Genomic DNA, 25,479 nt, shown 5'->3' on the forward strand with positions numbered 1-25,479 from the left:
GATGTATAAGAAGTTTAGTGGGAGTACATAAAAACTTATTTGGTCCTATGTGTATCACACACATATCTCTCTATTGTGAAATAACATTCAAATGCTAATGACTTAGATTTGAAATTATTCATCAATGATGGACCATGGCGAAACTTAGTACATATTGGGTATTAAGATCTATTTACAAAGATCTTATAATATTGTTTTAGATTAAGTAATGGCATTTACTAAATCAAACACAAAAGTCTCCATTGGAGATATTCGACCCATGTGAATAAATCTAAGTAAAGAATGTTTGAACTATGTATAAGCATTTACTAAGTTAAACATCAAAGAGTCTAAATGAGATTCTTAACCTATATTATATGTCAAAGAATTTAGCTGGATTCAGTATCTACTAAAATTGAATGAGCTAAAGTTACATGAATAGAATTCAATTGGGAATTATTCTGCAAAAGAATTTATCATGTATGATATAATATGAGGATCGCCAAAAACGTATCGTATGACTTTAGGCATGACGAACATATACCAATCTCTATTGATCTAAGTGAAGATCAACTAGATTGAGACCAAGAATACTTATGGTACTTGAAAAGGTACATAGGAATAGTTCTTGATTCAAGGAAATAAAGATACGCTAAATATTGATGCTACACGCATAAACACTGGCAAAGGATCAAGCAAGACCCTTTGGAGTTAACCATTGATAAGGACGAGCTATAGAGCATCGTGTTTTGAAATGGCAACATGGATTGGAGACCATGAGTTGTTGCGTGGGAAATTAAAATATTAATTTCTATGTTCTAAGATATAGTTGGAGAGTCTTCCACATATCTATGAACTGCTTGGATAGGTAAATCCAAACAAAGCATCACTAGCAACCTATACAGTTGAAGTAAAAGTAATTATTGCCTAAGAAGCAATAAAACAGGGTTGTTTAAAGTTCTTCACTGAACTTGGGTAGATCACCTATCTGCTGGCTTGATGGTTCTTCATTGAAAAATGCGTGGAACCACTCTTGAAGCAAGAAAAACGTCTGCTAACTTAATGGTTCTTCATTGTAAAATGCGTAGAACCACTAATGTAGTAAGAAAGACTAGATCACATAATAAACAAACTCGAAAAGATCTTATCATCATATCTCAAAGAACATTCGATGAAAAGGATGTTAAGATTGGCAAAGCATGATAACTAAACCTATGCAACAAGTGAGAAGCAACACTCACATTGTCGCACTGGAAATCAAGCATAGCTTTGAATTCCATGAATTGTTTTAGAAAATGGGTTTGAGGCCCATGGTTGTAAAACATTGGGGTTGAACATTTATCATATATGAAATGTATTTTCATATTCCATTTAATCTTGGTTTAGTATTAAATGATGAGTCCCTTCAAATTTGACGAAATATTCAAGATAGACTGTCAGGACCAGTCCTGTGACTAAGAAATGTCTATCAAGTGAACTTGAATGTCAAAGGTTGAAAATGGTCCCTAGTCGGAGTTTTCTATAAAATTGGACGCATAGAAAACGTTAGACGACTAGAATGCAAGATGACTAGTAGTTCTGTTTCTTGAACTATGTGGACATGGCAATGTCATAATCATTTGCATAGATACTTACTTTGGGAAGACTAGTATCGGACAAGACCTATGAAACTTTACTGTAAGAGATGAAAATCTGTCATAAGTAAATTTCATTAAAATTATTAGACACTAAATCCTCAATACCTGAGTGATTTGAGATTACTTATTTGAGAACTGGTTGCTTTGACGTTGACCAACCGTCGCACCGTAAAAGGAGGCTATAAAGGCAACGCTCAGGTAATCACCTATCAAACGAAGTCTAATCTCAAGATCGCAAGATTGGGATTGCCCTCCCATAAATCGGGATGAGATGCTTAAAAGTTGTACAAGGCCACTCGGAGAGCTAGAAACTGTGAAATGCATGGCCGTGCTCGGATGAATCATAGGCTATGATTATCTGTTTATTTGATCAGTTGAACTCTGAAACCGAGGAACACCTCTGGACATAATAAGGATGACAACTCTTACCTTATGTTCAAGAGCAAGCATCGAGCGACAAAGGAATTAGGAAATGCACACTTGTCCCTAAGGACAAGTGGGAGACTGAAGGAAATAATGCCCTTGGTCCAAGTATGCATTCTATGTTAAGTCTAATAAATGCGGTTCAGTATTAATTAACAAGTTAATAATTCAGTGAGATCAAGTGAGCTGAATGCCTAGCTAGAGGCCGCTTCAGTTCAAGTGGAATTAATGATATTAATCCACAGCTTACTCTTGACTGAACCCGTAGGGTCACACAAATAGTACGTAAACGGATCAAGTATTTAATAGCATTAAATACTCCATCTATGAATATTCGGAACCGACGGATCTTGGTTTCAGTGGGAGCTGAGATCGTCACAGGCAAGGAATGAATACTCCGGAAACGATGATATTGCCGGAAACGGAAATATGGATCGTATCGGAAATATAAATATTATCCAAGTCGTAGATGTTGCCGGAAACGGAAACATGGTACGTGTCGGAAAATATTATCGGAAATGGAAATATTGCCAGAATCGGAAATATTGCCGGAAACGGAAATATTGTCAGAATCGGAAATATTACCGGAATCGGAAAATAATTCCGGAAACGGAAATATTAAATATTTGTTCGAAACGGAAATTAATTCCGGAATCGGAAATATTAAATATTGTTCGTATCGGAAATGAATTCCGGAATCGAAAATTTAATCGGAAGCGCATCGTACGAATAAGCATCGGACGAGGCCTGCCGGACGAGGCCCAGCACGAAGCCAGGCCATCGCCCAGCAAGCCAAGCGCGCCGCACAAACAGCCACGCCAGGCCCAGCGCAAGGCCAGGCCCAGCAGGCTGCGCGCAGCGCGCAGCGCGCACAGCGCGCACAGCACGCGCAGCGCACAGCGCGCACAGCACGCGCAGCGCGCAGCGCGCGCGGGCGCTGAGTGGGCTGCTGCTCGCGCGCACGCATGGGGCCCATCGTGGCTGCCGTGCGTGTGTGTGCAAGTGTTTGTGTTCGTGCACGTTTCCTAAAACATGCAGAGTTCGGTTAATGATTAAATTCCTAATTCTATTTGATAAATTAATTAAATTAGAGTTCTTGTAGGATTCTAGGTTTAATTAATTTGTATCTGAATAGGATTTCGATTCCCTTTCCATACCGCTATAAATATGAGGCTAGGGCTCACAATTTATAACACAAGTTTAAAAGTATTCAAAGTGAGTTTTTGAGAGAAAAATCCAGTCACACATTTGCCTATAAAGTGCCGAAAATAATAGTACCTTAAGGGCGATTCTAGTTGGTCAATCTTAAGGCGGATCCGGACGTGCTGTGGACTATCTACGGAGGGACGACACTTGGAGTCCTAAAGACTTGTTCTTGTTCGGTTCGGGCGCAGCTAGGGAAGGCACGCAACAAAGAGTATGCATCTAATCTATGCTAAATGATTATGTGTAAATAATATGTTTTCCTGGGTTTATGGTTTTTCCGCATGATTTATGAATTGTCATATGTATCATAATCTAACAGATTCTTCTAAAGATCTCTGAGTTTCATCCTGAATGTCATCTTGAGCATTCTCTAGAGTTTGTTGTTCGACTCGAATTTCTTCGAGGTCTACTTTTCTCCCACTTGTCATTTTGGAAATGTGATCTTTCTCCAAAAAGACACCATCTCTAGCAACAAACACCTTGTTCTCAGATGTATTGTAGAAGTAATACCCCTTTGTTTCCTTTGGATAGCCCACAAGGATACATTTGTCAGATTTTGGATGAAGTTTGTCTGAAATTAATCGTTTGACGTATACTTCACATCCCCAAATCTTAAGAAAAGACACATTTGGAGGCTTTCCAAACCATAATTCGTATGGAGTCTTTTCGACAGCTTTAGAGGGAGCTCTATTTATAGTGAGTGCAGCTGTATTTAGTGCATGTCTTCAAAATTCTAATGGAAGTTCGGCCTGACCCATCATTGACCTGACCATGTCTAGCAAGGTTCTGTTCCTCCGTTCCGACACACCGTTCCATTGTGGTGTTCCAGGAGGAGTCAATTCTGATAGAATTCCACATTCTTTCAGATGGTCATCAAATTCATAGCTCAGATATTCACCGCCTCTATCAGACCGCAGTGCCTTAATCTTCTTGCCTAATTGATTCTCTACTTCACTCTGAAATTCCTTGAATTTGTCAAAGGATTCAGACTTATGCTTCATTAGGTAGACATAACCATATCTACTGAAGTCATCAGTGAAAGTGATAAAGTAGCTGAAACCACCTCTAGCATTTGTACTCATTGGTCCACATACATCTGTATGTATTAAACCCAATAGTTCATTTGCTCTTTCTCCAACTTTAGAGAAAGGTTGCTTTGTCATTTTGCCAAGTAAACATGATTCGCATTTACCATAATCCTCTAAGTCAAATGGTTCTAGAATTCCTTCCTTTTGAAGTCTTTCTAAGCGTTTCAAGTTTATATGGCCTAATCGACAATGCCACAGATAGGTGAGATCTGAATCATCCTTTTTGGCCTTTTTGGTATTTATGTTATATACTTGTTTGTCGTGATCTAATAAATAAAGTCCATTGACTAATCTAGCAGATCCATAAAACATCTCTTTAAAATAAAACGAACAACTATTGTCTTTTATTAAAAAGGAAAATCCCTTAGCATCTAAGCAAGAAACTGAAATGATGTTTTTAGTAAGACTTGGAACATGGAAACATTCTTCCAGTTCCAAAACTAGCCCGGAGGGCAACGACAAATAGTAAGTTCCTACAGCTAATGCAGCAATCCGTGCTCCATTTCCTACTCGTAGGTCGACTTCACCCTTGCTTAACTTTCTACTTCTTCTTAGTCCCTGTGGATTGGAACATAAGTGTGAGCCACAACCTGTATCTAATACCCAAGAAGTTGAATTAGCAAGTATACAGTCTATAACGAAAATACCTGAAGATGGAACGACTGTTCCGTTCTTCTAATCTTCCTTTAGCTTCAAGAAATCTCTCTTCCAATGCCCCTTCTTCTTGCAGTAGAAGCATTCGGATTCAGAAGTGGGTTGACTGAACTTCCTCTTTACAGATTTGGCGCCAGTTTGCTTAGTTGGGCTGGCCTTGTCGCCACCTTTCTTAGCATTCCTCTTCTTTCCAGATTTCTTGAACTTGCCCCCACGCACCATAAGCACATCCTGCTTATCACTTTTGAGCGTCTTTTCAGCGGTCTTCAGCATACCGTGAAGCTCAGTGAGCGTTTTGTCCAGACTATTCATACTGTAGTTCAGTTTGAACTGATCATACCCGCTATGAAGAGAATGGAGGATGGTGTCTATAGCCATTTCCTGAGAAAATTGCTGATCCAGCCGACTCATATTCTCAATGAGTCCAATCATTTTGAGAACATGTGGACTTACGGGCTCGCCTTTCTTAAGCTTGGTCTCAAGAATTTGCCTATGAGTCTCGAATCTTTCGACTCGAGCCAGATCTTGGAACATGTTCTTCAACTCACTGATGATTGTGAAAGCATCTGAGTTGATGAACGTTTTCTGCAGATCCGCACTCATGGTGGCGAGCATTAGACATTTCACATCCTTGTTGGCATCAATCCAACGATTGAGGGCTGCCTGAGTGACCCCGTCGCCTGCGGCTTCGGGCATCGCCTCATCTAGGACACTTTTCTTCCTGCATAAGAACTATTTGCAAGTTCCTTTGCCAGTCAAGGAAGTTTTTCCCGTTCAACTTCTCCTTTTTGAGAATTGATCGAATGTTGAATGAATTGTTGTTTGCCATATTAAAAACTACAATTGAAAAGAATAAACAAATAAATAACCATTCACAGTTTCTCTTAATAAACTTAAATTCTAGCATACATGCATAATTCAATGTTTATTAAGCATTTTATTCAAGTTATGTGTTCCGGTAGGTGTGAATAAAATGATTCCAAGATCCTAAAATCATTGAAGAACTAAGCACAGTTTGTCGACTTAATCCTAGAACATCTTAGGTAAGCAAAAGCCTTTTGCTAATAGTCTAGAAACTATTCTTGGTTGATAGGTACGTCTAAGAACTTATTAGGTAAACCTATCGATTTTGCCACGACATAAAAGGACTCCTTACTTATATCGTTGAGTTTCACCAAAACTAACATGTACTCACAATTATTTGTGTACCTTGCCCCTTTAGGACCAATAAGTAACACCTCGCTGAGCGAAAACTATTACTAGATTGATGTAAAGGATATCCAAGCAAGTGTATATTTTGGCATGGCACCTTTTAACTCAATTTTTTAAGTTTGGAACTTAAGGCTCTTACTATGTTGGTTAGATTTTAAGTGAACTAAAATCATTAATCATGCAACATAATCAAGCCACAATCTTATGCATAATTAAGACATATTTAAAGCAATAAATAACTTAAAGCATGCATAAGATAAATGTGATCTAGTATGGCCCGACTTCATCTTGAAGCTTTGACTTCAAAGTCCGTCTTGAAAATCTCCGTGGGAGGCACCATTTTCTTCAAATAGGATAAGCTATAATTAAAACTAATTACAACTATTTGATGGTACGCAGACCATATTTGAATTGAAAAACGACTTTGGTACTTTAGACCAATTACATTCAAATTAATGGTACGCAGACCATATTTTCTATCCTATTTGGGCCATACTAGTCACTTCATAACCTGCAAAACAGTACATATACAATATATACCATTCACCCATTCATTATCATGAATGAACCACATAGCTGGTTAGTAAAACACATTATGCATCACGTAAACATTTGCAGCAATTAATCAAGGGCACCAATAATCTACCAATTATTCAGTCCTTATTAATTCTAATCAAGTTGTTTTAACCTTAAGGATTTGTAGACCTAATCAAGAGTTTATGACTAAAAGGGCTCCCACTTAAACCAATAAATTTATATGCTTTACTAATTTTAAACATAAAAATGTATTTCTAGTCTAACCGGAAACATACAAATTTAATTAAAATTTAAAGCTCATATGAATTTATAATTGAATCCAAAAAGTTTAATTTAATTTCAGTCGTATTTAAATTAATTCATGATTTTAATTTTAGTAAAATAATTAGAATAAATAGAATTTATTATAATTGCAATATTCAAAATTAAAATCCAAGAAAATAATTTAAATTATTAATTTTAAAATTAATTAAAATTACGTAAACTGAAAAATTTCAAATTAAACATTCAAAACGATCTAATCGCAACGCAAACACCCTACGCATCGCACGCCCATGGGCCACACGCACACAGCCATCGCTGGCCATGTGCGCGCAGCCCATGCGCTCGTCGCATAGCTGCTGCATCTTCCATCGCAAGCTATCGCACAAGTGGTGCTCGCTGCGCGCGCGCCAGCGTTCGATGCACGCGAGCCATCGCTCGCTGTGCGCGCTCCAGCGCTTGATGCACGCGAGCCATCGCTCGCTGTGCGCGAGCAATTGCGCGCGATCAACGCTGGGCGCAGCGCTCGTGGCACGCGAGCTTGCGCTCGCTGCGCGCGAGGCTGCGCGCGCTTGCACGAGGCAGTGCGCGTTGTGGCGCAGCTCGCTTGCTGCCCACACGCGACTGCCATGCCTTGCCTTCGCCCATGCCAATTCATCCATAGCTCGTGGCCCACGACACAAGGCAGGGCTGCTGCCTTGTGCTCGTGCACCATGCCTTGCTCATTGCATTCGTGCCGCACGGGCGACGAGCTCCCTTGCTCGTCGTCGCATGCCCGCACTATACAACACCCCTTAAGGGTAACACGAAGCGTCCATTGCTTTGTGCGTGCAAGTTATATGAACGAATCACATAAAAATTTAAAATTTATATTTAAAATTAATGACAAATTAATAAATAATATTAATTTCATAATTTTAGGGCGAAAAATCGAAAATTTATTATTCAATTGATTTCCGATTATCATGGATTCAAGCCTAGGTCATAAAAATTTAAAATTTATCATAAATTTACAATTTTTATGGTGGTTTTTAATCATAGGTTTCTAATTAAATTATAATTAATTATGAAAATCAAATTAATTCTAAATTATTCTAATTTTCAACAAATTAATCATAATTACAAATTAGATTGCATAATTAACAAGGCTAGGCATTCACACTTGTTAAACATATATAGAAGGTCAATCAAAAATTCAAGATTTATCAACAAGAATCGCAAATATTTAATTTAACATCTTAAATTTACGAAATTTTGCATTCGAAAAACTAAAACCTTCGAAAAGTCATAGTTAGGCTTCGAATTTGAGAATTCTGGGTTCGGCAGAAAAATACTAATTTTGTCAAAATTTTAGAATGCCTTTTACATGCGGAATTGACACAAAAATCACTCGATTTGGATGAGTAACGAAGAAACTGCCGAAAAACTGCGTACGTATAATTAAATAAACGCAATTTGCAATTAATTAACAATTACGAAAAATAATCACCCCTTTTAATTCTTGCAAATTTGTAATATTTAACCATGTTCATGCAATTTAGATTATGAAAATAATAAGAGGCTCGTGATACCACTGTTAGGTTATGATACATATGACAATTCATAAATCATGCGGAAAAAACCATTTAGCCAGGAATACATATTATTTACACATAATCATATAGCATAATTTAGATGCATACTCTTTGTTGCGTGCCTTCCCTAGCTGCGCCCGAACCGAACAAGAACAAGTCTTTAGGACTCCAAGTGTCGTCCCTCCGTAGATAGTCCACAGCACGTCCGGATCCGCCTTAAGATTGACCAACTAGAATCGCCCTTAAGGTACTAAAGAATTTCGGCACTTATAGTCAAGAAATGTGTCTGAATTTTCTCTCAAAAACTCACTTTGAATACTTGAATAATCTCTGAAAATATGTGACCCTAGGCACTTATTTATAGAGTTATGGAAAGGGTTTTGGAATCCTATTAGGATACTAATTTATTTAATTATAACCCTACTAGGACTCTAATTAAATAATCATTATCTAATAGTTTTAGGATTTAATCACACTTTGAATCCTGATTGCTTCAGGATTCCCGCACAAGTAATGCACGAGCACCGTACACCCGCGCAAGCCTTGCGGCCCACGCTAGGCGCACAGCGCTCGGCCCACTGCTGTGCTCCGCGCGCGCGCCCAAGGCCTTGGCTGGGCCTGGCCTTGCGCTGGGCCTGGTCGAGGCTTTGGCGTGCGCTGGTGTGCGTTGGCTCGCTGGGCGACGGCCTGGCTTCGTGCTGGGCCTTCGTCTAGCGGGCCTCGTCCGATGCTAATTCGTACGATACGCTTCCGATTAAATTCCCGATTCCGGAATTCATTTCCGATACGAACAATATTTAATATTTCCGATTCCGGAATTAATTTCCGTTTCGAACAAATATTTAATATTTCCGTTTCCGGAATTATTTTCCGATTCCGATAATATTTCCGATTCTGACAATATTTCCGTTTCCGGCAATATTTCCGATTCTGGCAATATTTCCATTTCCGATAATATTTTCCGATACGTACCATGTTTCCGTTTCCGGCAACATCTACGACTTGGATAATATTTATATTTCCGATACGATCCATATTTCCGTTTCCGGCAATATCATCGTTTCCGGAGTATTCATTTCTTGCCTGTGACGATCTCAGCTCCCACTGAAACCAAGATCCGTCGATTCCGAATATCCATAGATGGAGTATCTAATGCCATTAAATACTTGATCCGTTTACGTACTATTTGTGTGACCCTACGGGTTCAGTCAAGAGTAAGCTGTGGATTAATATCATTAATTCCACTTGAACTGAAGCGGCCTCTAGCTAGGCATTCAGCTCACTTGATCTCACTGAATTATTAACTTGTTAATTAATACTGAACCGCATTTATTAGACTTAACATAGAATGCATACTTGGACCAAGGGCATTATTTCCTTCATTGTCTCCTCCGACCCTTCTTTTCAGCATGCTCTTGATGATTTCGATGATTTTTGCAACGTTGATGCTCTCTCTTTCACCATTGCCTCGTCTGCCCCCCCCTCCCCCCCGATAATGAAAATTCTGGCAAAGTGTTACTTTGGTGTCATTGAGAAAAACCTCGTAGCTAGGTACATGCTAACCCCATGACAGGTTGCTATTCTCAGTTGTATCCGTGCCCCGCATGCACAAGATTTTCTGTTCACCATACCTATTAATGGCTTGGGGCAGAGGATGAACCATCGTCAATTTCGCTCTGTGTTGTGCTACAGGCTCACGATACCTTTGTTCTCGGAAGGTAGTCTCTGCCCGAGTTGCAATGCTCCTAGGATGGACCAATGGGGAGATCATGTTGTCCATTGTTCTAGTGAAGTGGGGGTGAGGTTCAGGCATAATTTGGTGCGTGATGTTATTGTTGATATTTGCTCCAAAGTTGGGATTTTGGTGCGCAAGGAGGCTCCAATGAGTTTCCTCTTTGAGGCTGGGAAGGACCTTAGACCTGCTGGCCTTTTACTATTAATTGGTTCCAGGGGTAAAGATGCATGTTTGGATGTGACTGCCATCTCTCCCTTTGCAGGTTCGGGTGTGAGTTCTTGGTCTCCCGGAGTGGCCTTACACAATGTTGTGGAGAAGAAAAAGAAGAAGTATTCGTCCAAATGTGAGGACAACGGATACAAGTTCATCCCATTTGCGTTCTCTACATACGGGGAGTTAGAAAAGGAGGCCTTGTACACACTTTCACGTATCAAGTCTCTCACTATTAGTCACTCCAACAATGTTAAGAGTGGGGAATTAATCTTTCATAGATTGAGCTTTTGCATTCAGAAAGGGGTGGGAGCACAACTTGTTTTACACGTGATTTATTATTAAAAATAAATAAATAAATAATAATAATGATAATAATAATAATAAAATAATTATAATAGTAAAATAATAATAATAATAATAATAATAATAATTTGGGACAATCTGGGATGTCTGACTTCGTTCCTGGCTGTGTTGTGATTGATGCGGTGCATCGTAAGCGGGTCAAGTATTAGGCTAAGTGTGCGGCAAGTGGGTATGTTTTTTTTACCTTTCTCCTTTTCTTCATTTGGGAGAATTAGAGGCAGATGCTATTGCTCTTCTTAAACGGATACAAAAATTCTCCAAGGCTCAAGATATTGGGGCGCGGGCTGCATCACTCAGATCAGTTTTTTCATTGCTAAAGAAGTTGGGGCGCATATAGTATTTCGACTTCCCACTAACTTTTTGTAATGCCTTGAGTTCATTTAATATATTCTAAGTTCGTTTAATTTAAAAATAATAATAATAACAACAACAATAATAATAATTAATTTTTATAAAAAATTAAGAGTAGTCTACTCATTTGTACTGGGTACTTATATAATTAGAATACAAATAAGTTAGAAAACAATCAAGCATGAATAAGAGTGTATAAATTTTTTATTATAATTCTCTATAACGTTTTAACAACTAATTAAATTCGATAACTTTGATTGTCGTTGAAATATAATTTATACGGAGTACGTAAAAATCGATAATTATCACTACCATTGATAGTAATATTTTACTACTTAAAAAAATGTAACTTCCTTAAACATGAGCAAAATTTGCGTAATCTAATCTACCTACTACTCTACTACGTAATTCTCAAGCTTTTAGATGAAAGTCTTTGATTTTCCACTAGCTATTATATTTATACATCGCTCTACCTTTTTTGTTTTTTTTGATGATTATTAAAATTTGTTGTGGAGAACATAGTCATGTACCCCGTAGCATTTTGTTGAACTTTTACTCTAAATACTTACATAATACTACTATTTTTAATTTTTTTTACTAATTGATAATTTAAGATATTAATAGTTAAAGTTACATACTAACAACCGTGAAAATTAAAGTGGTTTATCCAAAAAAATGGAAGAAGTAGTAAACAAGAAAATCGATGCGCAACTAACACGAGGTTCTCTCTACTTCAAAAAACTCTTCCAAAGTTTGCAGGCTAAACAATTGAATTATATTTTCGCCAATTTTTAACAAATATCTATATACGGAGTATGTAATACTATCTATTACTATATACTAAAAGAGACACCAGGAATGACATGTGTCATCTCCTGGTGAATCCTTAGTATTTTCCTTTTTTAAATTACTTTTTAACTATTTAGAAATAAATTATTAGTTTTTTCAAAAATTTCAAATAAATGATAATAATAGAAAAAGTTTCAAAAAAACGTGTGAATATTATAATCAGAAAAGTAAATTTACCGCCATTTTTAACAAAATTTTCAAATAAATGATAATAATAGAAAAAGTCATTAAAAAACGTGTGAAATGGATTTTTAAAAAAAAAGTAAATTTTTGGCCATTTTTAACAGAATTTTAAATTAAATGATAATAATAGAAAAAGTCAAAAAAATAAACATACTAACTGGAATAAACAGAAAAGTAAAATTTTGGCCATTTTCAACAAAATTTTCAAATAAATGATAATACTAGAAAAAGTAAAGAAAAAAAACGTGTGAACTGGAAAAGATCCTGTGGGAAAAGATAACATGAGACTAAATTTCCGGATAGAATAATCAGTTACAAAATTAAATTCCTAAATAAATGGAGTATCTAAAATTTATGGATAAAAACGGTTTATCGACTGATGAAATTCCCTTAAAAATGGAAAAGAAAACAAAAGAACAAAAATAATCTACGATTTACAATTTTACATAATGTACAACTGATTATAAAAATAATCTAAAATAATTTATTTTCCTGCAGTAGGTAATAAATAAATAAATAAATTCACAAAAAATAAAATAATAGCTAAGTTCCGTACATGTTTCTATTCAAATCCACAAATTATTCTACAAAACACATATTCCACCTTCCTAAGTCCCTGCAAAATAGGAAAGCATAGAACAAGATTACAAAAATATTTCAGAAATTACGTACAAAACATTAAAAAAAAAAAGGTAGGAGTTAAATTTTTTATAAAATACGAAATTTAAGGGAATTAAAAATTATAAAATACTCCCTGCTTATCCACTAATCCCTAGAATCCAGAATAATCACAACAAATTAGGGTAACCTAGAATTCAACCGGTCATAAGTAACATTATATATACTCCCTTCTCAACCAACAATAATCTCAAGCATCTATCTATTAAAACATACGTGAACCCTGAGAAAAAAATGGCCAAGAATTTTACTCCCATACACACTATTAATCCTTCTATAGAAAACATAATGATACAAGCAAGGGTTATCCGACTATAGACAGTTCCTGCCTTCAATAATCCGAGTGAAACACATACTATTGAAATGGTTTTGCTAGATGCAGAGGTAATTTCATCATTCATATTGTGCTATATTCGATATTAATATTCGAGTTTTAGTATGCTGCTAACTACTTTTTTATTTTATTTTTATTGTATACTAGGGAGGCAAGATTCAAGCTTCTATTAAAAAGTCTTTTATAATATTGTCTTAATATTATAAGTGCAACGTGTTTTTACAAAAAAAAAATTATGTCTTTTTTTTGGAAAAATTGTATATCCATATTTAGTATAAAAATTAAAATTGTTTCTTATTCATGTATATATTCATATTATTAGTAGATAGATTGTGCACTTATGCACCGTAAGAACATCTCAAATTAATAATTATACAAAGTATTTGAAAAATGAAATATTAGTGGTACGGAAAATTAGATGGATACGAATTATTTAAAAAAAAAATATATATGTATAACATATCAATAATTTTGGATTACCATGCATGGCACGGGTCCTATACTAGTATTATATTAAAAGAGAGACAAATCGATATGGAGCTGACAAATTTCGCTTTGCCTCTCTTATAAATATAAATAACTAACCTATAATAAAATTTTGTGCAAGATTAAATTTGTATATGTAAATGGGGCATCACTTGATGATGGAGCGAATTTGAATTTATATTGGGCTACCGACAAACATTTGTAGATGATTGACTAATGTCGACTAACATATAAATATTTGAGAACGCTCAATAAGTCCTAATTATGTGTGTCACTTTTAAATATTTAATCAATATTATAGCAAATACAATTAATTTTAATACTTCGTAATAAACTTATGTCAACATATTTAAAAATTAGTTGAAAGGAAAAATGGAATATTATCGAATATAGGGATGTTAGATTGTCAATAGAGTGGTTTTTTTAGGAGATCCCCTTGTGCATCAGCCCCAAGTGGGCGTCAATGGAGGAAAGGTTGATGGGTGATGGGATTAGAAAATGTATTATTCGACGCGGGTGACGGAACAAGGATAGATTTTAGATTGGACCCACCCACGTCATTAATCGCTCATCTAATTGATTATGATATATAAAAAAATTACTACTAACTTACATATTATAATGTTTTATTTACTCTAAGAAAACAAACGAATTGTCAAAAACTCTATAATAGAGTTTTAAAATTCAATAATCTCTTACCAAAAAAAAGAGGTTGAGTCTAGGGGTGGGTTGGAGGAGGGTGTGGATACATGGGGGGGGGGAGAAGAGATCAAGGATGAATTTTATTTTGTACCTCTCGAGACGGAGACTGAGAGTGGTACGTATCGTTCCTGTAGTGGATGGAGGGGATGAGGATGAGAATTGTAGGCGGGTACATGCGCAACCTCTGCCCAACCTCAATGTCATCTCTAATTGAATAGAGTAAATGATGCAGGTAGTGTTAAGTAACCGGGTAATGAGGTTAATGGGGCGACTGTGCGAGTTTAAGTGGATTTTACTATCAAAGTGAAAGGTGGATGAGATAACTTTATACTTACACAAGTGGTGAATGCGAATGAAAATAATTTTATCTATGTGCGTGTATTTTTTTTAATTTCTTTAACAAGCAAGACACATAATAAACAATAGTAACAAATTTATCCATCATTAATTTTTATTTGGAGAATATCTATAAGCTCTATTTTGATGATAATTGTCTACCAAATTTCATATAAATTTATATTTAGAATACAAATAATACGCCGCACGGGTACTATACTAGTTCTTAACTTAAAAAAAATGAGGTCCCAATTGGTGATTTTTGTCAAAAACTAAGACCTCGGGGTTAACTCGAGCTAAAGTATCTCATTTTGAAAACTCTCATTTCACCAACTTTTTGGTGAGAGGATTGTTAATGTAATATTATAAAAGACATTTTTTCCTAGCAAAATTAAATAAATGTAATAAAATACAATTGTCCATCAATGTCATTTTACAATAAAATAATTAACTTTTAACAAACATTGAGTATGTGTTACCAAACACATTTATACAAATCGCTAGTCAAATCTGTTAAACAAAAAGCTAATCAACTAATACGTACAAAATAGGAGTACTAATTATGCAAATAGTAAAACGCTGAATGCTAAACTTTAATTGCCAAACAGGCCTAAATCTCCGTTATTTAAACATCCATCTTACTAATGTTACTCCCTCCGTCCCGGAATACTTGACCTGTTTTCCTTATCGGACTGTCCCTTAATATTTGACCTGTTTCTAAAAATGGAAATATTCTAACAATATTATATTATTTCTCACTCCACCCCTATTAACCCACCTACCCCCTACTCCATACAAAAAATAATTAAAAATTCAACCCTACTCTCCCCAACCCCACCCCTTTACACATTTCCCACTAACTACATTAAAATAATACCCCACTATCAACTACTACCTATTAAATTAAATAAGTCAATTCAAGTCTATTAAACTCTGTGCTGGTCAAACTGGGTCGAGTATTGCGGGACAGAGGAAGTAACACTCAACTTTAGTTTACACAGACTTTTCTCTCTCCTCACTCTTTCACTCCTCACTCTCCTTCACTATACTACATAAAACAAAACAAAAACATCAGAACCTTTCAACATTACACATTTATACACCACTATTATCCAAATTCCAAAGCCTCTCTTCTCAAAATCCCACTTTTTTTCTTCTTCTCTCTAACAAAGAAGCTCCATTTTAGGTAAAAATATAAAAAAAAAGCTGCAAAAAATTCTTTTTTTTGGTGGGTAAAATAACAATAATTATTTTTTGAAAAATGGGTGAAGGTGAAAATTGGGGATGGCAACCAAGTGGGTCTCCAACAACGAATTTGGAGAGATCAGATGTGCATTGGAGTCATTTTGACAGTTCTGTAAATGCTGTTTCATTTGGGTTTGTTGCCACGGCTGTTCTCATCTCTATGTTCCTTGTTATGGCCATTTTCGAGAGGTTTCTCCGCCCATCTCCGCCGGAACTTCCACTGCCCACCCGCCGTGATATTGAATCCCAACTGGGTTTTCATCCAAAACTTGGCTACCCTTCTCCCAAGGTCAAATTTTCACCATTTTTTTTTACCATATCTGTTAACTGTTTGATAAAATTACTCAACGAAGTTAGTAATTTCTCTTTTTTAACCATGTGTCGAATTCAAGTCGAGTTTTGACCGATTCGAGTGCGAGTTGCTGGCGAGCCGCTCAACTCGATTACTCCAGTAGTTTGGTACCCTAGTGCTGAGAACTTGAGAATTGAGGAGTGTGGTTTACTCAATTTGTGCACCCCTTTATGTGAAATGATTTGATTCTGGAAAATATTGCTTTTGTTTGGTGTTAAAGTTTGTTTCTTTAATTTGGTGAGTACCCTTTAATTGTGGGGAATTTTCGCATCTGCTTTTTTTTTTTATTCTGTAGTTGGTTTCTACTGTTTGAGTAACAGCCTTCCTGGATTAGTGTGAAAATGACAAACTTTATTACTACAGCTTTAATCTTTTTATGCTTTAGAAAAGTTCTTTCTGCTTGGTAATTTAAATGAGAAGTAATTTATTCAATTCATGCATTACACGGATCTATCACAATTGTTGGGGGGGGGGGGGGGGGGGGGGGAATTCGAAATTTCTAAAGTTGGCTCCAGTATCTATCTGTGAGTTTGCCATGATTTTTCAGTTTTAGTGATTTAGGGTGTGTTCTATAACTGAATTGGACTTATCTAAACTTATCGTGGTTGTGAATTGAACTCATTGGAACTGATCGTATTATGAAGATTGTCTTAAACTCTTCCCTGAGTTTTATCTTTTCATTTTCATAATCATGCAGAAACCCTTTTCACCTGCAGCCATGTGGGTGAAATGGTAGGTATAATTTCATTTAGAATAATGATTGCATTCTAAAGAGGAGCAAAGAAACAGGTAGAAAGATGAAAGTGATGATTCAATTTCTGTGGACATCACTTTCGCATGGTCCATTACATACTAATATGGACACTCTCTTCAATACAAGTATATTTTTTGACCAATATTCTAAAGTGAACTTCTAGTTACAGTTACAAGCTGAAAACCCTTGAAGCATTTTTGCTTTTGTGGAGGCTGTGTAAGCCCTTGAAACTAGTTGTGTGTATAATGAATTGCTTAGACATCAAGAATCTATGAACCTGGTTTTCCATCCTGACTTCCAGTTGAGGGATGATAGATGCATAGGCGAATTGTGGTTATTTTAGGGAGGCTTGTAAGAGTGTTTTGGAAAGATATGAGAAACCCGGGATTTTTTTGATGTAGCCAAATATTCATTTGTCCTTTTGGCTTTGGGATATTATGGACTAAATCAAAGTGACTCTCAAAACCTCTTCGATTCCTTTCCATGAAGTAGAAAATGATTGTCCTGTTATCGTTTATGGGTCAGTTCCTCTCTGCAATTGTAGGGGTAAGGTTGCGTATGTCCGACCGACTCCCCCCTTCCCCCCTACCCCACTTGTTGAAGGCAATAGGGTAATGGTAATGATGAATGATTTGAGGGTAACGTTGGATTGAAAATTCCAGTAACGTACTTATACGTCGGCTCTATACTACACTAAGAAAATAGTAAGTAACAGTGTTGCATGGAGCTTTGCAAATAATGGATCTTAGTCTTGGAATGCGATTTTGTCAAAATCCCCACATGTGATGAATCGAGTTTGTGTTTTGGGTTTTTTCGAGTGTCTTGAGTAAAATCAATTTCTCAACCAACCTCTTGTCTGCTGGATGTTTAGGTTGCAAGCAGCTAAAGGGTCAATAATAATGCTTACCAATCAAGGCTGAAATCTCCGAATTTGGCATATTTCTGATGGCCCATGAATACCCTGATGCATATAATATGATGTCCCACATGACTTGTGTATTCATAGTTTTTACAGTTAATTCAATTTCTTCATGGACAAGCCTTGTTGTTTTCTTTTGAGCTATTTGTTTATAGTTTATGTTAGCCATTCATAAGAACAAATCATTATTTTCATTCTTGTCTGTCCTGTCTCACTCACTGTCTAGCTAATAAATTTGTCATTAAGATTTCAATGTTCCGTCATCTTCAATCTTGTTAAGCAAGTTAACAAACACTGCCTTTTAGTTTTGTGATGAAGATAACATGATAAATACTCCGTAGTTGTAGCAAGCATGGCATTGTTGCAAATTCTTGAATTACCATAGACTAAGAGAACTATTTGTAGCGTTCCTCCTTCTTTTGACAATTAACTATTTTGCATTGAGTTGTTTTCAATTTTACGTTAACTCGAGTGTAGAACTCATTCAAACAACTGAGCATTGAGCAACTTGAGTTTTTAATGCTTGTGTCTTAGAAGAACCGAGTAGCCTTTTACTTTCCTTATTCCCTATAGTGACCGATTTCTCTTGCCTCATTTGTGTCAAACCCACATCCAACTCTTTATACAGACGTTAATTTGCTTGAGTGTTTGTGTTGCATACTTTTAACGAGTCTAGTACTTCCTATCAGTCTGAGTAACACAGGTTTTACGAAGGTTCGTTACGCTATGTGCATTTAGTCATTAACTGTGTGTCTATTGTATCTCAAAGGGTTGTGCAATGATATTTTTTTTCTACTCTCATTTTGTGAATGTTCTTGTACTGAATACTCCGTACATGGTCATATCGTCTTCAAGTCTTTCATGCAGCTTGTGATGTTATAACTGATACGAGTAGTTAAACTTCCTAGTGAATAGTGATGCTATAACTTAGATGACTCTAAAGTTATGTTAATCTTGTCATGTCCTCTTTTTGGTAGCTTTTTGCGGTTCCTTTGTTGAATTGTTGCCATAAATCCTGCAGTAAGCCCATTGTGTGACGGACAATATAGAGATTAGAGTACATTTTTTTATAATATGGTTGTGTAATGTGATTTTGTTATGTTCATCAGATGACAGTATACTCTCAAGAGCATCCGGTGTTGATGCCGGGAGATAACATCCCAACCTTCATTGCTCATCCAGTTCCTCTTCCGTGCCCTCCTGATCGCATCCACTGGCCACCCTGCAAGTTAAAATTACCTCCAAAGGCCCCTCAAAGCGCCAGCAGAAGTACTCTGCAATCTGTTGTAAGAGAACCTATCTAAACATAGAAAGCACATATTCTAGCAAATGTTCTTTTATTTTAAAAATGGATAATTTTTAGCTCATTTATGGAGATTGTCTTCTCCATTTGAGTTTACTACTTGTACATAGAGCATCTAGCTCCTTTAGGCAGACTCGCCGTATCACTTTGACAGAAAAGAGGCGAGCGAAGCTACTACTGCAAGATAGATTTCCATGGTTTACCAGTTTGATAATCAAGTTTTTAGGGATGGATGAAGTTTTAGACCGGCTTAATTGAAATCCTCAGCTGGAATATGTAAGTGATATATTGAGCATAGGTTGATTCAAACCATGTTTTAGATCAAGTTTTTCAACAGTGGACTACCTCGTCAACTGGATATTATGTTGACATGGTCAGAAATGGGAGAACCCATCATGTTCTGAGCTTCATTTCCATGTTTACCTTAATTACATTATCTGAAATCAAAGTTATAATGTTTGCCGTCTCGTTTGTTTTAACTTATTTTAACTTGTTTCAGCAAAAATATGTTCAGATAAGTTCCTATTAGCTCAGATACGTTAACTAACAACGGTGCACGGTAACTTTGTATGGGACTGAGGCCGGAAGGAGAACGGCGAACAAGGAAGAAACGTGATTTTACGTAGAGTACTCCGAAGTTCAATTCCATCGAAAAACCTTTTCGTTAGAGTTTCGAAAATATATTTTTAGATTTATTGATCGAAGTTGTGTACTAGCAAATGTCTCTACTAAAAATGATGAAAAGTCATTTGTGCAATGGAAGGAGTTATAGTGTTCTACTAAAAATGAAAAGTCATTTGTGCGACGGAGGGAGTACTACGTATATGTTTCACTCGTCACAAACGAGAAAGAGGCTTGTTTCGGTTACATATCGACTAGGAGTATTTATTCGTGCGACCAAACATTAATCCATATCAAGGTGGGGACTATAATACAAATTTCATTCACGGACAGATAGATTATGTTTAGTGTTTACCAATTGGCAATAAAGTGTCATGTTTGATTGTTTGTTTGTCTTAATAGACTGCATTGTCTGATCAAGTATGTGACCTAACATTTTCTTCTAATCTTGTCATTTTGAAAGTGATAGTTTTTTGTTTTTTTAATTACGCTCAAATTAATTAATTGATAAAAAGTCATACGGTTGCTACATCGAGATTTAAATGATACAAATACGTGATAATTTATTCGTAAAAGAATTCTTTTATTAAAGCTACGATCTTCATTGCATATTGAACATTATGTTTATCTTATTTTATATCTCTGTGTTTTATAGCTTTTATCAAAAAAGGGTCTATAAATTTGTGATGACCATGAGTTCGTGATAAATAATATGATTTCATTATGAAAGTGATATTTTTATCATTTGGGCCATCTCCCTTAGTATGAACTCATGTGTGTTTTTAGTGTTATTATTTTTGAAAAATAAAACAAAGCACTTGATAATGTTTGATTTTGACATCCTAATATCCCATTGCCCAATTCTAACACGATTAGTATTTTATTTGTTGACCAACATTTAATATGTTCTAACTCTACTTCACTTAGCCCACCTTGAGCAAAATTTTCCTCTCCACTACTTTTTTTGGAGAAAAATTGTTGGTGATTTGTATTCCGTACTGTGTTATTGTATAGATTTTAGTGGTTCGTTGCGTTCTTTTCTTTCTTATTAGATAACTTTTGAGTTCAATAAATACAGATATAGGTTTTGTTTGGCAATTGTCGATTGGTTGTTATCGGTTTCACTTGGCTTGTTTGACTGGTTGTTTGTATTGGTCTTTTATGTTGGTTGTTTGATTGTAGATTTTCTAAAAATGTATTTGGTAAAGTTGGTTGTTGACTACATGTCGTTTCATACAAAATGTAATTACTAAAATGAAAAGCCAACCGTCAATGTAAAAAGCTACTCTTACTAGCTTTTGAGTTTTGGCGGAAGAGACAGCTTTTTGCCAAGGGAAAAGCCATTTTCAAACATGTATTGTTAGCCGTTTGACCGGTTGTTTGTATTGGCCTTTTATGTTGGTTGTTTGATTGTAGATTTTCTAAAAATGTATTTGGTAAAGTTGGTTATTGACTACATGTCGTTTCATACAAAATGTAATTACTAAAATGAAAAGCCAACCGTCAATGTAAAAAGCTACTCTTACTAGCTTTTGAGTTTTGGCGGAAAAGACAGCTTTTTGCCAAGGGAAAAGCCATTTTCAAACATGTATTGTTAGCCGTACGTTTGACCGGTTGTTTGTGTTGGCCTTTTATGTTGGTTGTTTGATTGTAGATTTTCTAAAAATGTATTTGGTAAAGTTGGTTGTTGACTACATGTCGTTTCATACAAAATGTAATTACCAAAATGAAAAGCCAACCGTCAATGTAAAAAGCTACTCTTACTAGCTTTTGAGTTTTGGCGGAAGAGGCAGCTTTTTGCCAAGGAAAAAGCCATTTTCAAACATATATTGTTGGCCGTTTGACCACATAAAAAGCCAAAAAGGCAAAAACCAACAAAATCAGTTACCAAACAGGCCCATTAACCAATAAGTTCAACCAAAGTCTCATGTCTAATAAGTTTAATTTTCCCAAACATTTCTCAAGGTCCAATTAGATTTCAATAAGTTTCAATCGGATCTGATAAGTTGATAATTTCAAGTTTACTCCCTTGCAACCAGGTTGAATACAGTGGAATAAGTCTAATTAAGTTCATTCAAGTCCAATAAATTTCACTGAAACTTCAAAATGTTCAGATAAATCAAGTGAAGAGACTGTACCCTATACTAACTACAAATGCTGAAAAAATTACGTATTAGTAGGCAAGGTAAAATTCTATTTCAGATTATATATACTTCCTCCGTTCCAGTAATATCGCACCATGGTTGACTTTTACTCATCTAACCATTATTTTGACTCTCAATATCTCAAATCGTGTGCAAGTAAAAATTATAAAAAAAATAATATTTAGAAAAAATATATTGATACGAATGTAATATGACCCCAAATGACTAAAATTTCCTTACAAATCACAAAAAATGGTCAAAGTCGTAGTGTGAAGTGTAAAAAACAAATGGTGGTGCGATATTTCCGGAACGGAGGAAGTATAAGGATTTTTTCAAAATTATCACCTTATATATATAAGGGATGGTGTTGGATATTTAATTATAATTGGAGAATTAAATGATTGATTAAAGAGATATTTAATTTTGGTTATATAATGAACTGATTTTGGGTGAAATATGAAAAAAGGAGGAAAAATCGTGGAATAAATGGAGGAACAACAAAAGAAAACGAAAAAGTGGGACCAACTAACGGAAAACTTAACCGTTTTCGTCAAGTGTTGGTAATTTTAAAGGTTTGTGATTTTATAAGGTGTAATTTTTAAATAAAACTATACTCCCTCCGAATCTAAATGTTATTCCCGCTTCCTTTTTGAGTGTCCCAAAATAATCTTCCCATTTTTTTAATTTCCTTTTTAATCTCTTCCTTGTAATTTTAACTTTGTAATTCTATTGGTTTATCAATAAAAAACCTTATAGTCTCACTGGTTGGTTTAAGTTTGGATGGATTAATGAGTTGACATTTTTATTCCTTAAATTCTATTGGTTCAACTATTTTGTTTTCTTGTGAAAATGGAATCAAAAAGCAACAATTCCCCATAAAACTACATTAATAATAGTTAATCTTATAATGTTTCTTTTTCCTTAATAACCGCGTAAAATTACAAACGGGAATAACATTTAGGTTCGGAGGGAGTATAAGGTGGTAATAATTGTAAATTTAGACTTTAGAAGGTGGTAATTTTTTTAAAAAAATTGTATTCACTTTAAAAAAACAATTAACATAAAGCATGACATAAATGAAAATGATGAAAGAGTATTTTGAATAAAAAGGTTGGGGTGAGAGAGGCTCGAACTCTCGACCTCAGGATCACTCAACAAGCTATGAGACCTACGCGCTAGCCAACTGCGCCACCACCCCAATGTTGAACTTCGTGTTCACTTAAGTAATATATATCTTAAGTAGGTAGTATTTCAAAAGACGAATATGAATTACTTTTTAATAGGATATTTTATTCACGTTACTAATGTATGTTAGTGTAGTAATTATATTATGGAAGCTTTGCTTTGTTTTAATAAATAAAAAATGTATACAAGTATAATGGAGGTGTAAATTGTTGGTTAAATACTTCGTAATTCATATGATTTTCAATGTCAATTTATGATCAATTGTCTGTTGGTGCAGTGGCGATTGGGGGCTGAATTTGGTAGGGAGGATCTCGTGTTCGATCCTCGCAACAACAGTTGGGAGAAAATTGAAATCTATCTACCCATTACTCGCCCCGGATCTGGACTAGCCATAAGGGTAAACCAACGGTAACACCAAAAAAATTTATGTCTGCCCACTCGGATCCCTTTTTTAATTAAATCCCCAATGGGATTGAATTATTGAATACACCTTTTTGTAGGTTTATAACCAAGAAGGGCGAGAACAACATAGATTTTGCGGTACTAGGTTCTGTTTGGTTCAATTTGACTAAAATTTGCTAACTTTTCATCTGTTCTTTTTCAGATGACACAATGTCGACATTTTTGCCAATGTACGATTTCAAATATTAATATCCTCAATTATGGATAAGAAAAAATTCTAAAAAATTTTGATATTTAAAAAATATTCATTAATAAGAATCTAATAAGACTCCTATGACTATGTTTTTTTCTTAAATATAAATAACAAAAGGAAGTCAAATGAGCTGTGTGAATAGTGTCAAAAATCACATTGTATCATCTAATAAGAAAACAAAGGAAGTATGAATTTATTTGAATTTAACTGACTTTTCTGATACTTCGTATCACTTTTGTTGAAAAGAACTTATGTGTTAAGTTGTCTGAAAAAAAAAAAACAACTATATTTGCCGAACTTATCTGAACTTATAAGTCTGATTAAGTTGATACGAGGAGACCCTAAATCCTAGAGAAATTACAAATGTAGGAGTATTCGTTTTTGCTGAAAAAAGTCTAATTAATTAAGATAAGTGGAAACAAACAGATATTAAATCCTGGAGAAATTACAAACATAGGAGTATTCCTCTTGTTTTAGAAGTAGCTCAAATAGTTGGGCCTTTTCTAAGTAGTGCTAAAGAACATTATTACTTGAAGTAGCTTATTGGGCCCTGTTGTATTATTAGAACAATATTCTGGATGTACTATTTTGTATGTAGTTGGCACAAAGATAAATCAGCCTGGGAATGAATTAGCCTCACATGGCCCAAACCAAAAGTAACAAGAAAGGTCGTCAGAGAAAATCTTCTGGTTACTAAAAATGACAACGAGGTAAGACAATATCACAACAATGTGGAGTACTAACCATTTTGAAGGATAAAATGGAAACAAAAAAAATTTACATTTGTATGTGGAAGATGAAGTATATGACAATCTATGTTTTGGAAATGATAATCTAACAAGCAACAAGATAGAGTTGGTAGCTAGCTAGGGCTTTGAATTTTTGAGAGGGTCGGGTCGGGTCGGGAAATCTTAGGACTCTTATGATTAGATAGATAACCAAGCTTGTATACACGTGTTTGTATTCCACTACTATTGTTTGAAATTAAATCGAATGACTATATATATATATATATACTTCAAAAGGGACTAGATTTAGTGACAATCTCGATCTCTCGAAAATGCGGTCAGGTCAAGTCTAATACAGAATATTTTGTACTCATGAAATCTTGTTATAAATAACTTATATTCCGTAACTGATAGTGATTTAAGTTAAGATAAGCCTAACTAAACTGAACTAAACTTGATCTGAAAAACTATAAAATAAAGTCTAAAAAAACAGTGTGTTACACTTCTCTTTTTAGAGTAATTCTAATGATACACGAGGGTGAAATAGTTAAAAATGAATCTATAATGTATTAGTTTCTGCTTTCTCAAGCTTCTATTGCGTATAATAAGAGTTTTAGGACTACTAGCTACTTTTGTCAACCATATTTGATAAAGCCATACCCAAATAAACATGTTGTTAGCTACTTAGCCCTTAATGGTCTCAATTTAAACCACAATGGCTCTGTAGTTTGTTATTGAATAGTGTGAATAATTCCAAGTGTTTTCCTCCAAA

General features: G+C 35.3%; 1 protein-coding gene and 1 non-coding gene across 2 annotated transcripts; one reads left to right on the forward strand and one right to left on the reverse strand.

The window, feature by feature from the left end:
- The first annotated feature begins 15,837 nt into the window (after positions 1-15,837).
- Positions 15,838-19,841, forward strand: LOC110787498 (uncharacterized protein At5g65660). Its single transcript, XM_021992129.2, has 2 exons — positions 15,838-16,335; positions 19,181-19,841. Exons 1-2 carry the CDS (start codon positions 16,063-16,065, stop codon positions 19,373-19,375), a joined length of 468 nt encoding a protein of 155 aa, XP_021847821.1. The 5' UTR covers positions 15,838-16,062; the 3' UTR covers positions 19,376-19,841.
- Positions 19,842-23,251: 3,410 nt separating this feature from the next.
- TRNAM-CAU (transfer RNA methionine (anticodon CAU)) lies at positions 23,252-23,337 on the reverse strand. Its single transcript is given in 2 exon segments — positions 23,252-23,287; positions 23,300-23,337. It is a non-coding gene; the product is annotated as a tRNA-Met (tRNA).
- Positions 23,338-25,479: the final 2,142 nt, after the last annotated feature.

The sequence above is a fragment of the Spinacia oleracea genome, chromosome 6, assembly GCF_020520425.1.
Source record: "Spinacia oleracea cultivar Varoflay chromosome 6, BTI_SOV_V1, whole genome shotgun sequence".
NCBI lineage: Eukaryota > Viridiplantae > Streptophyta > Magnoliopsida > Caryophyllales > Amaranthaceae > Spinacia > Spinacia oleracea.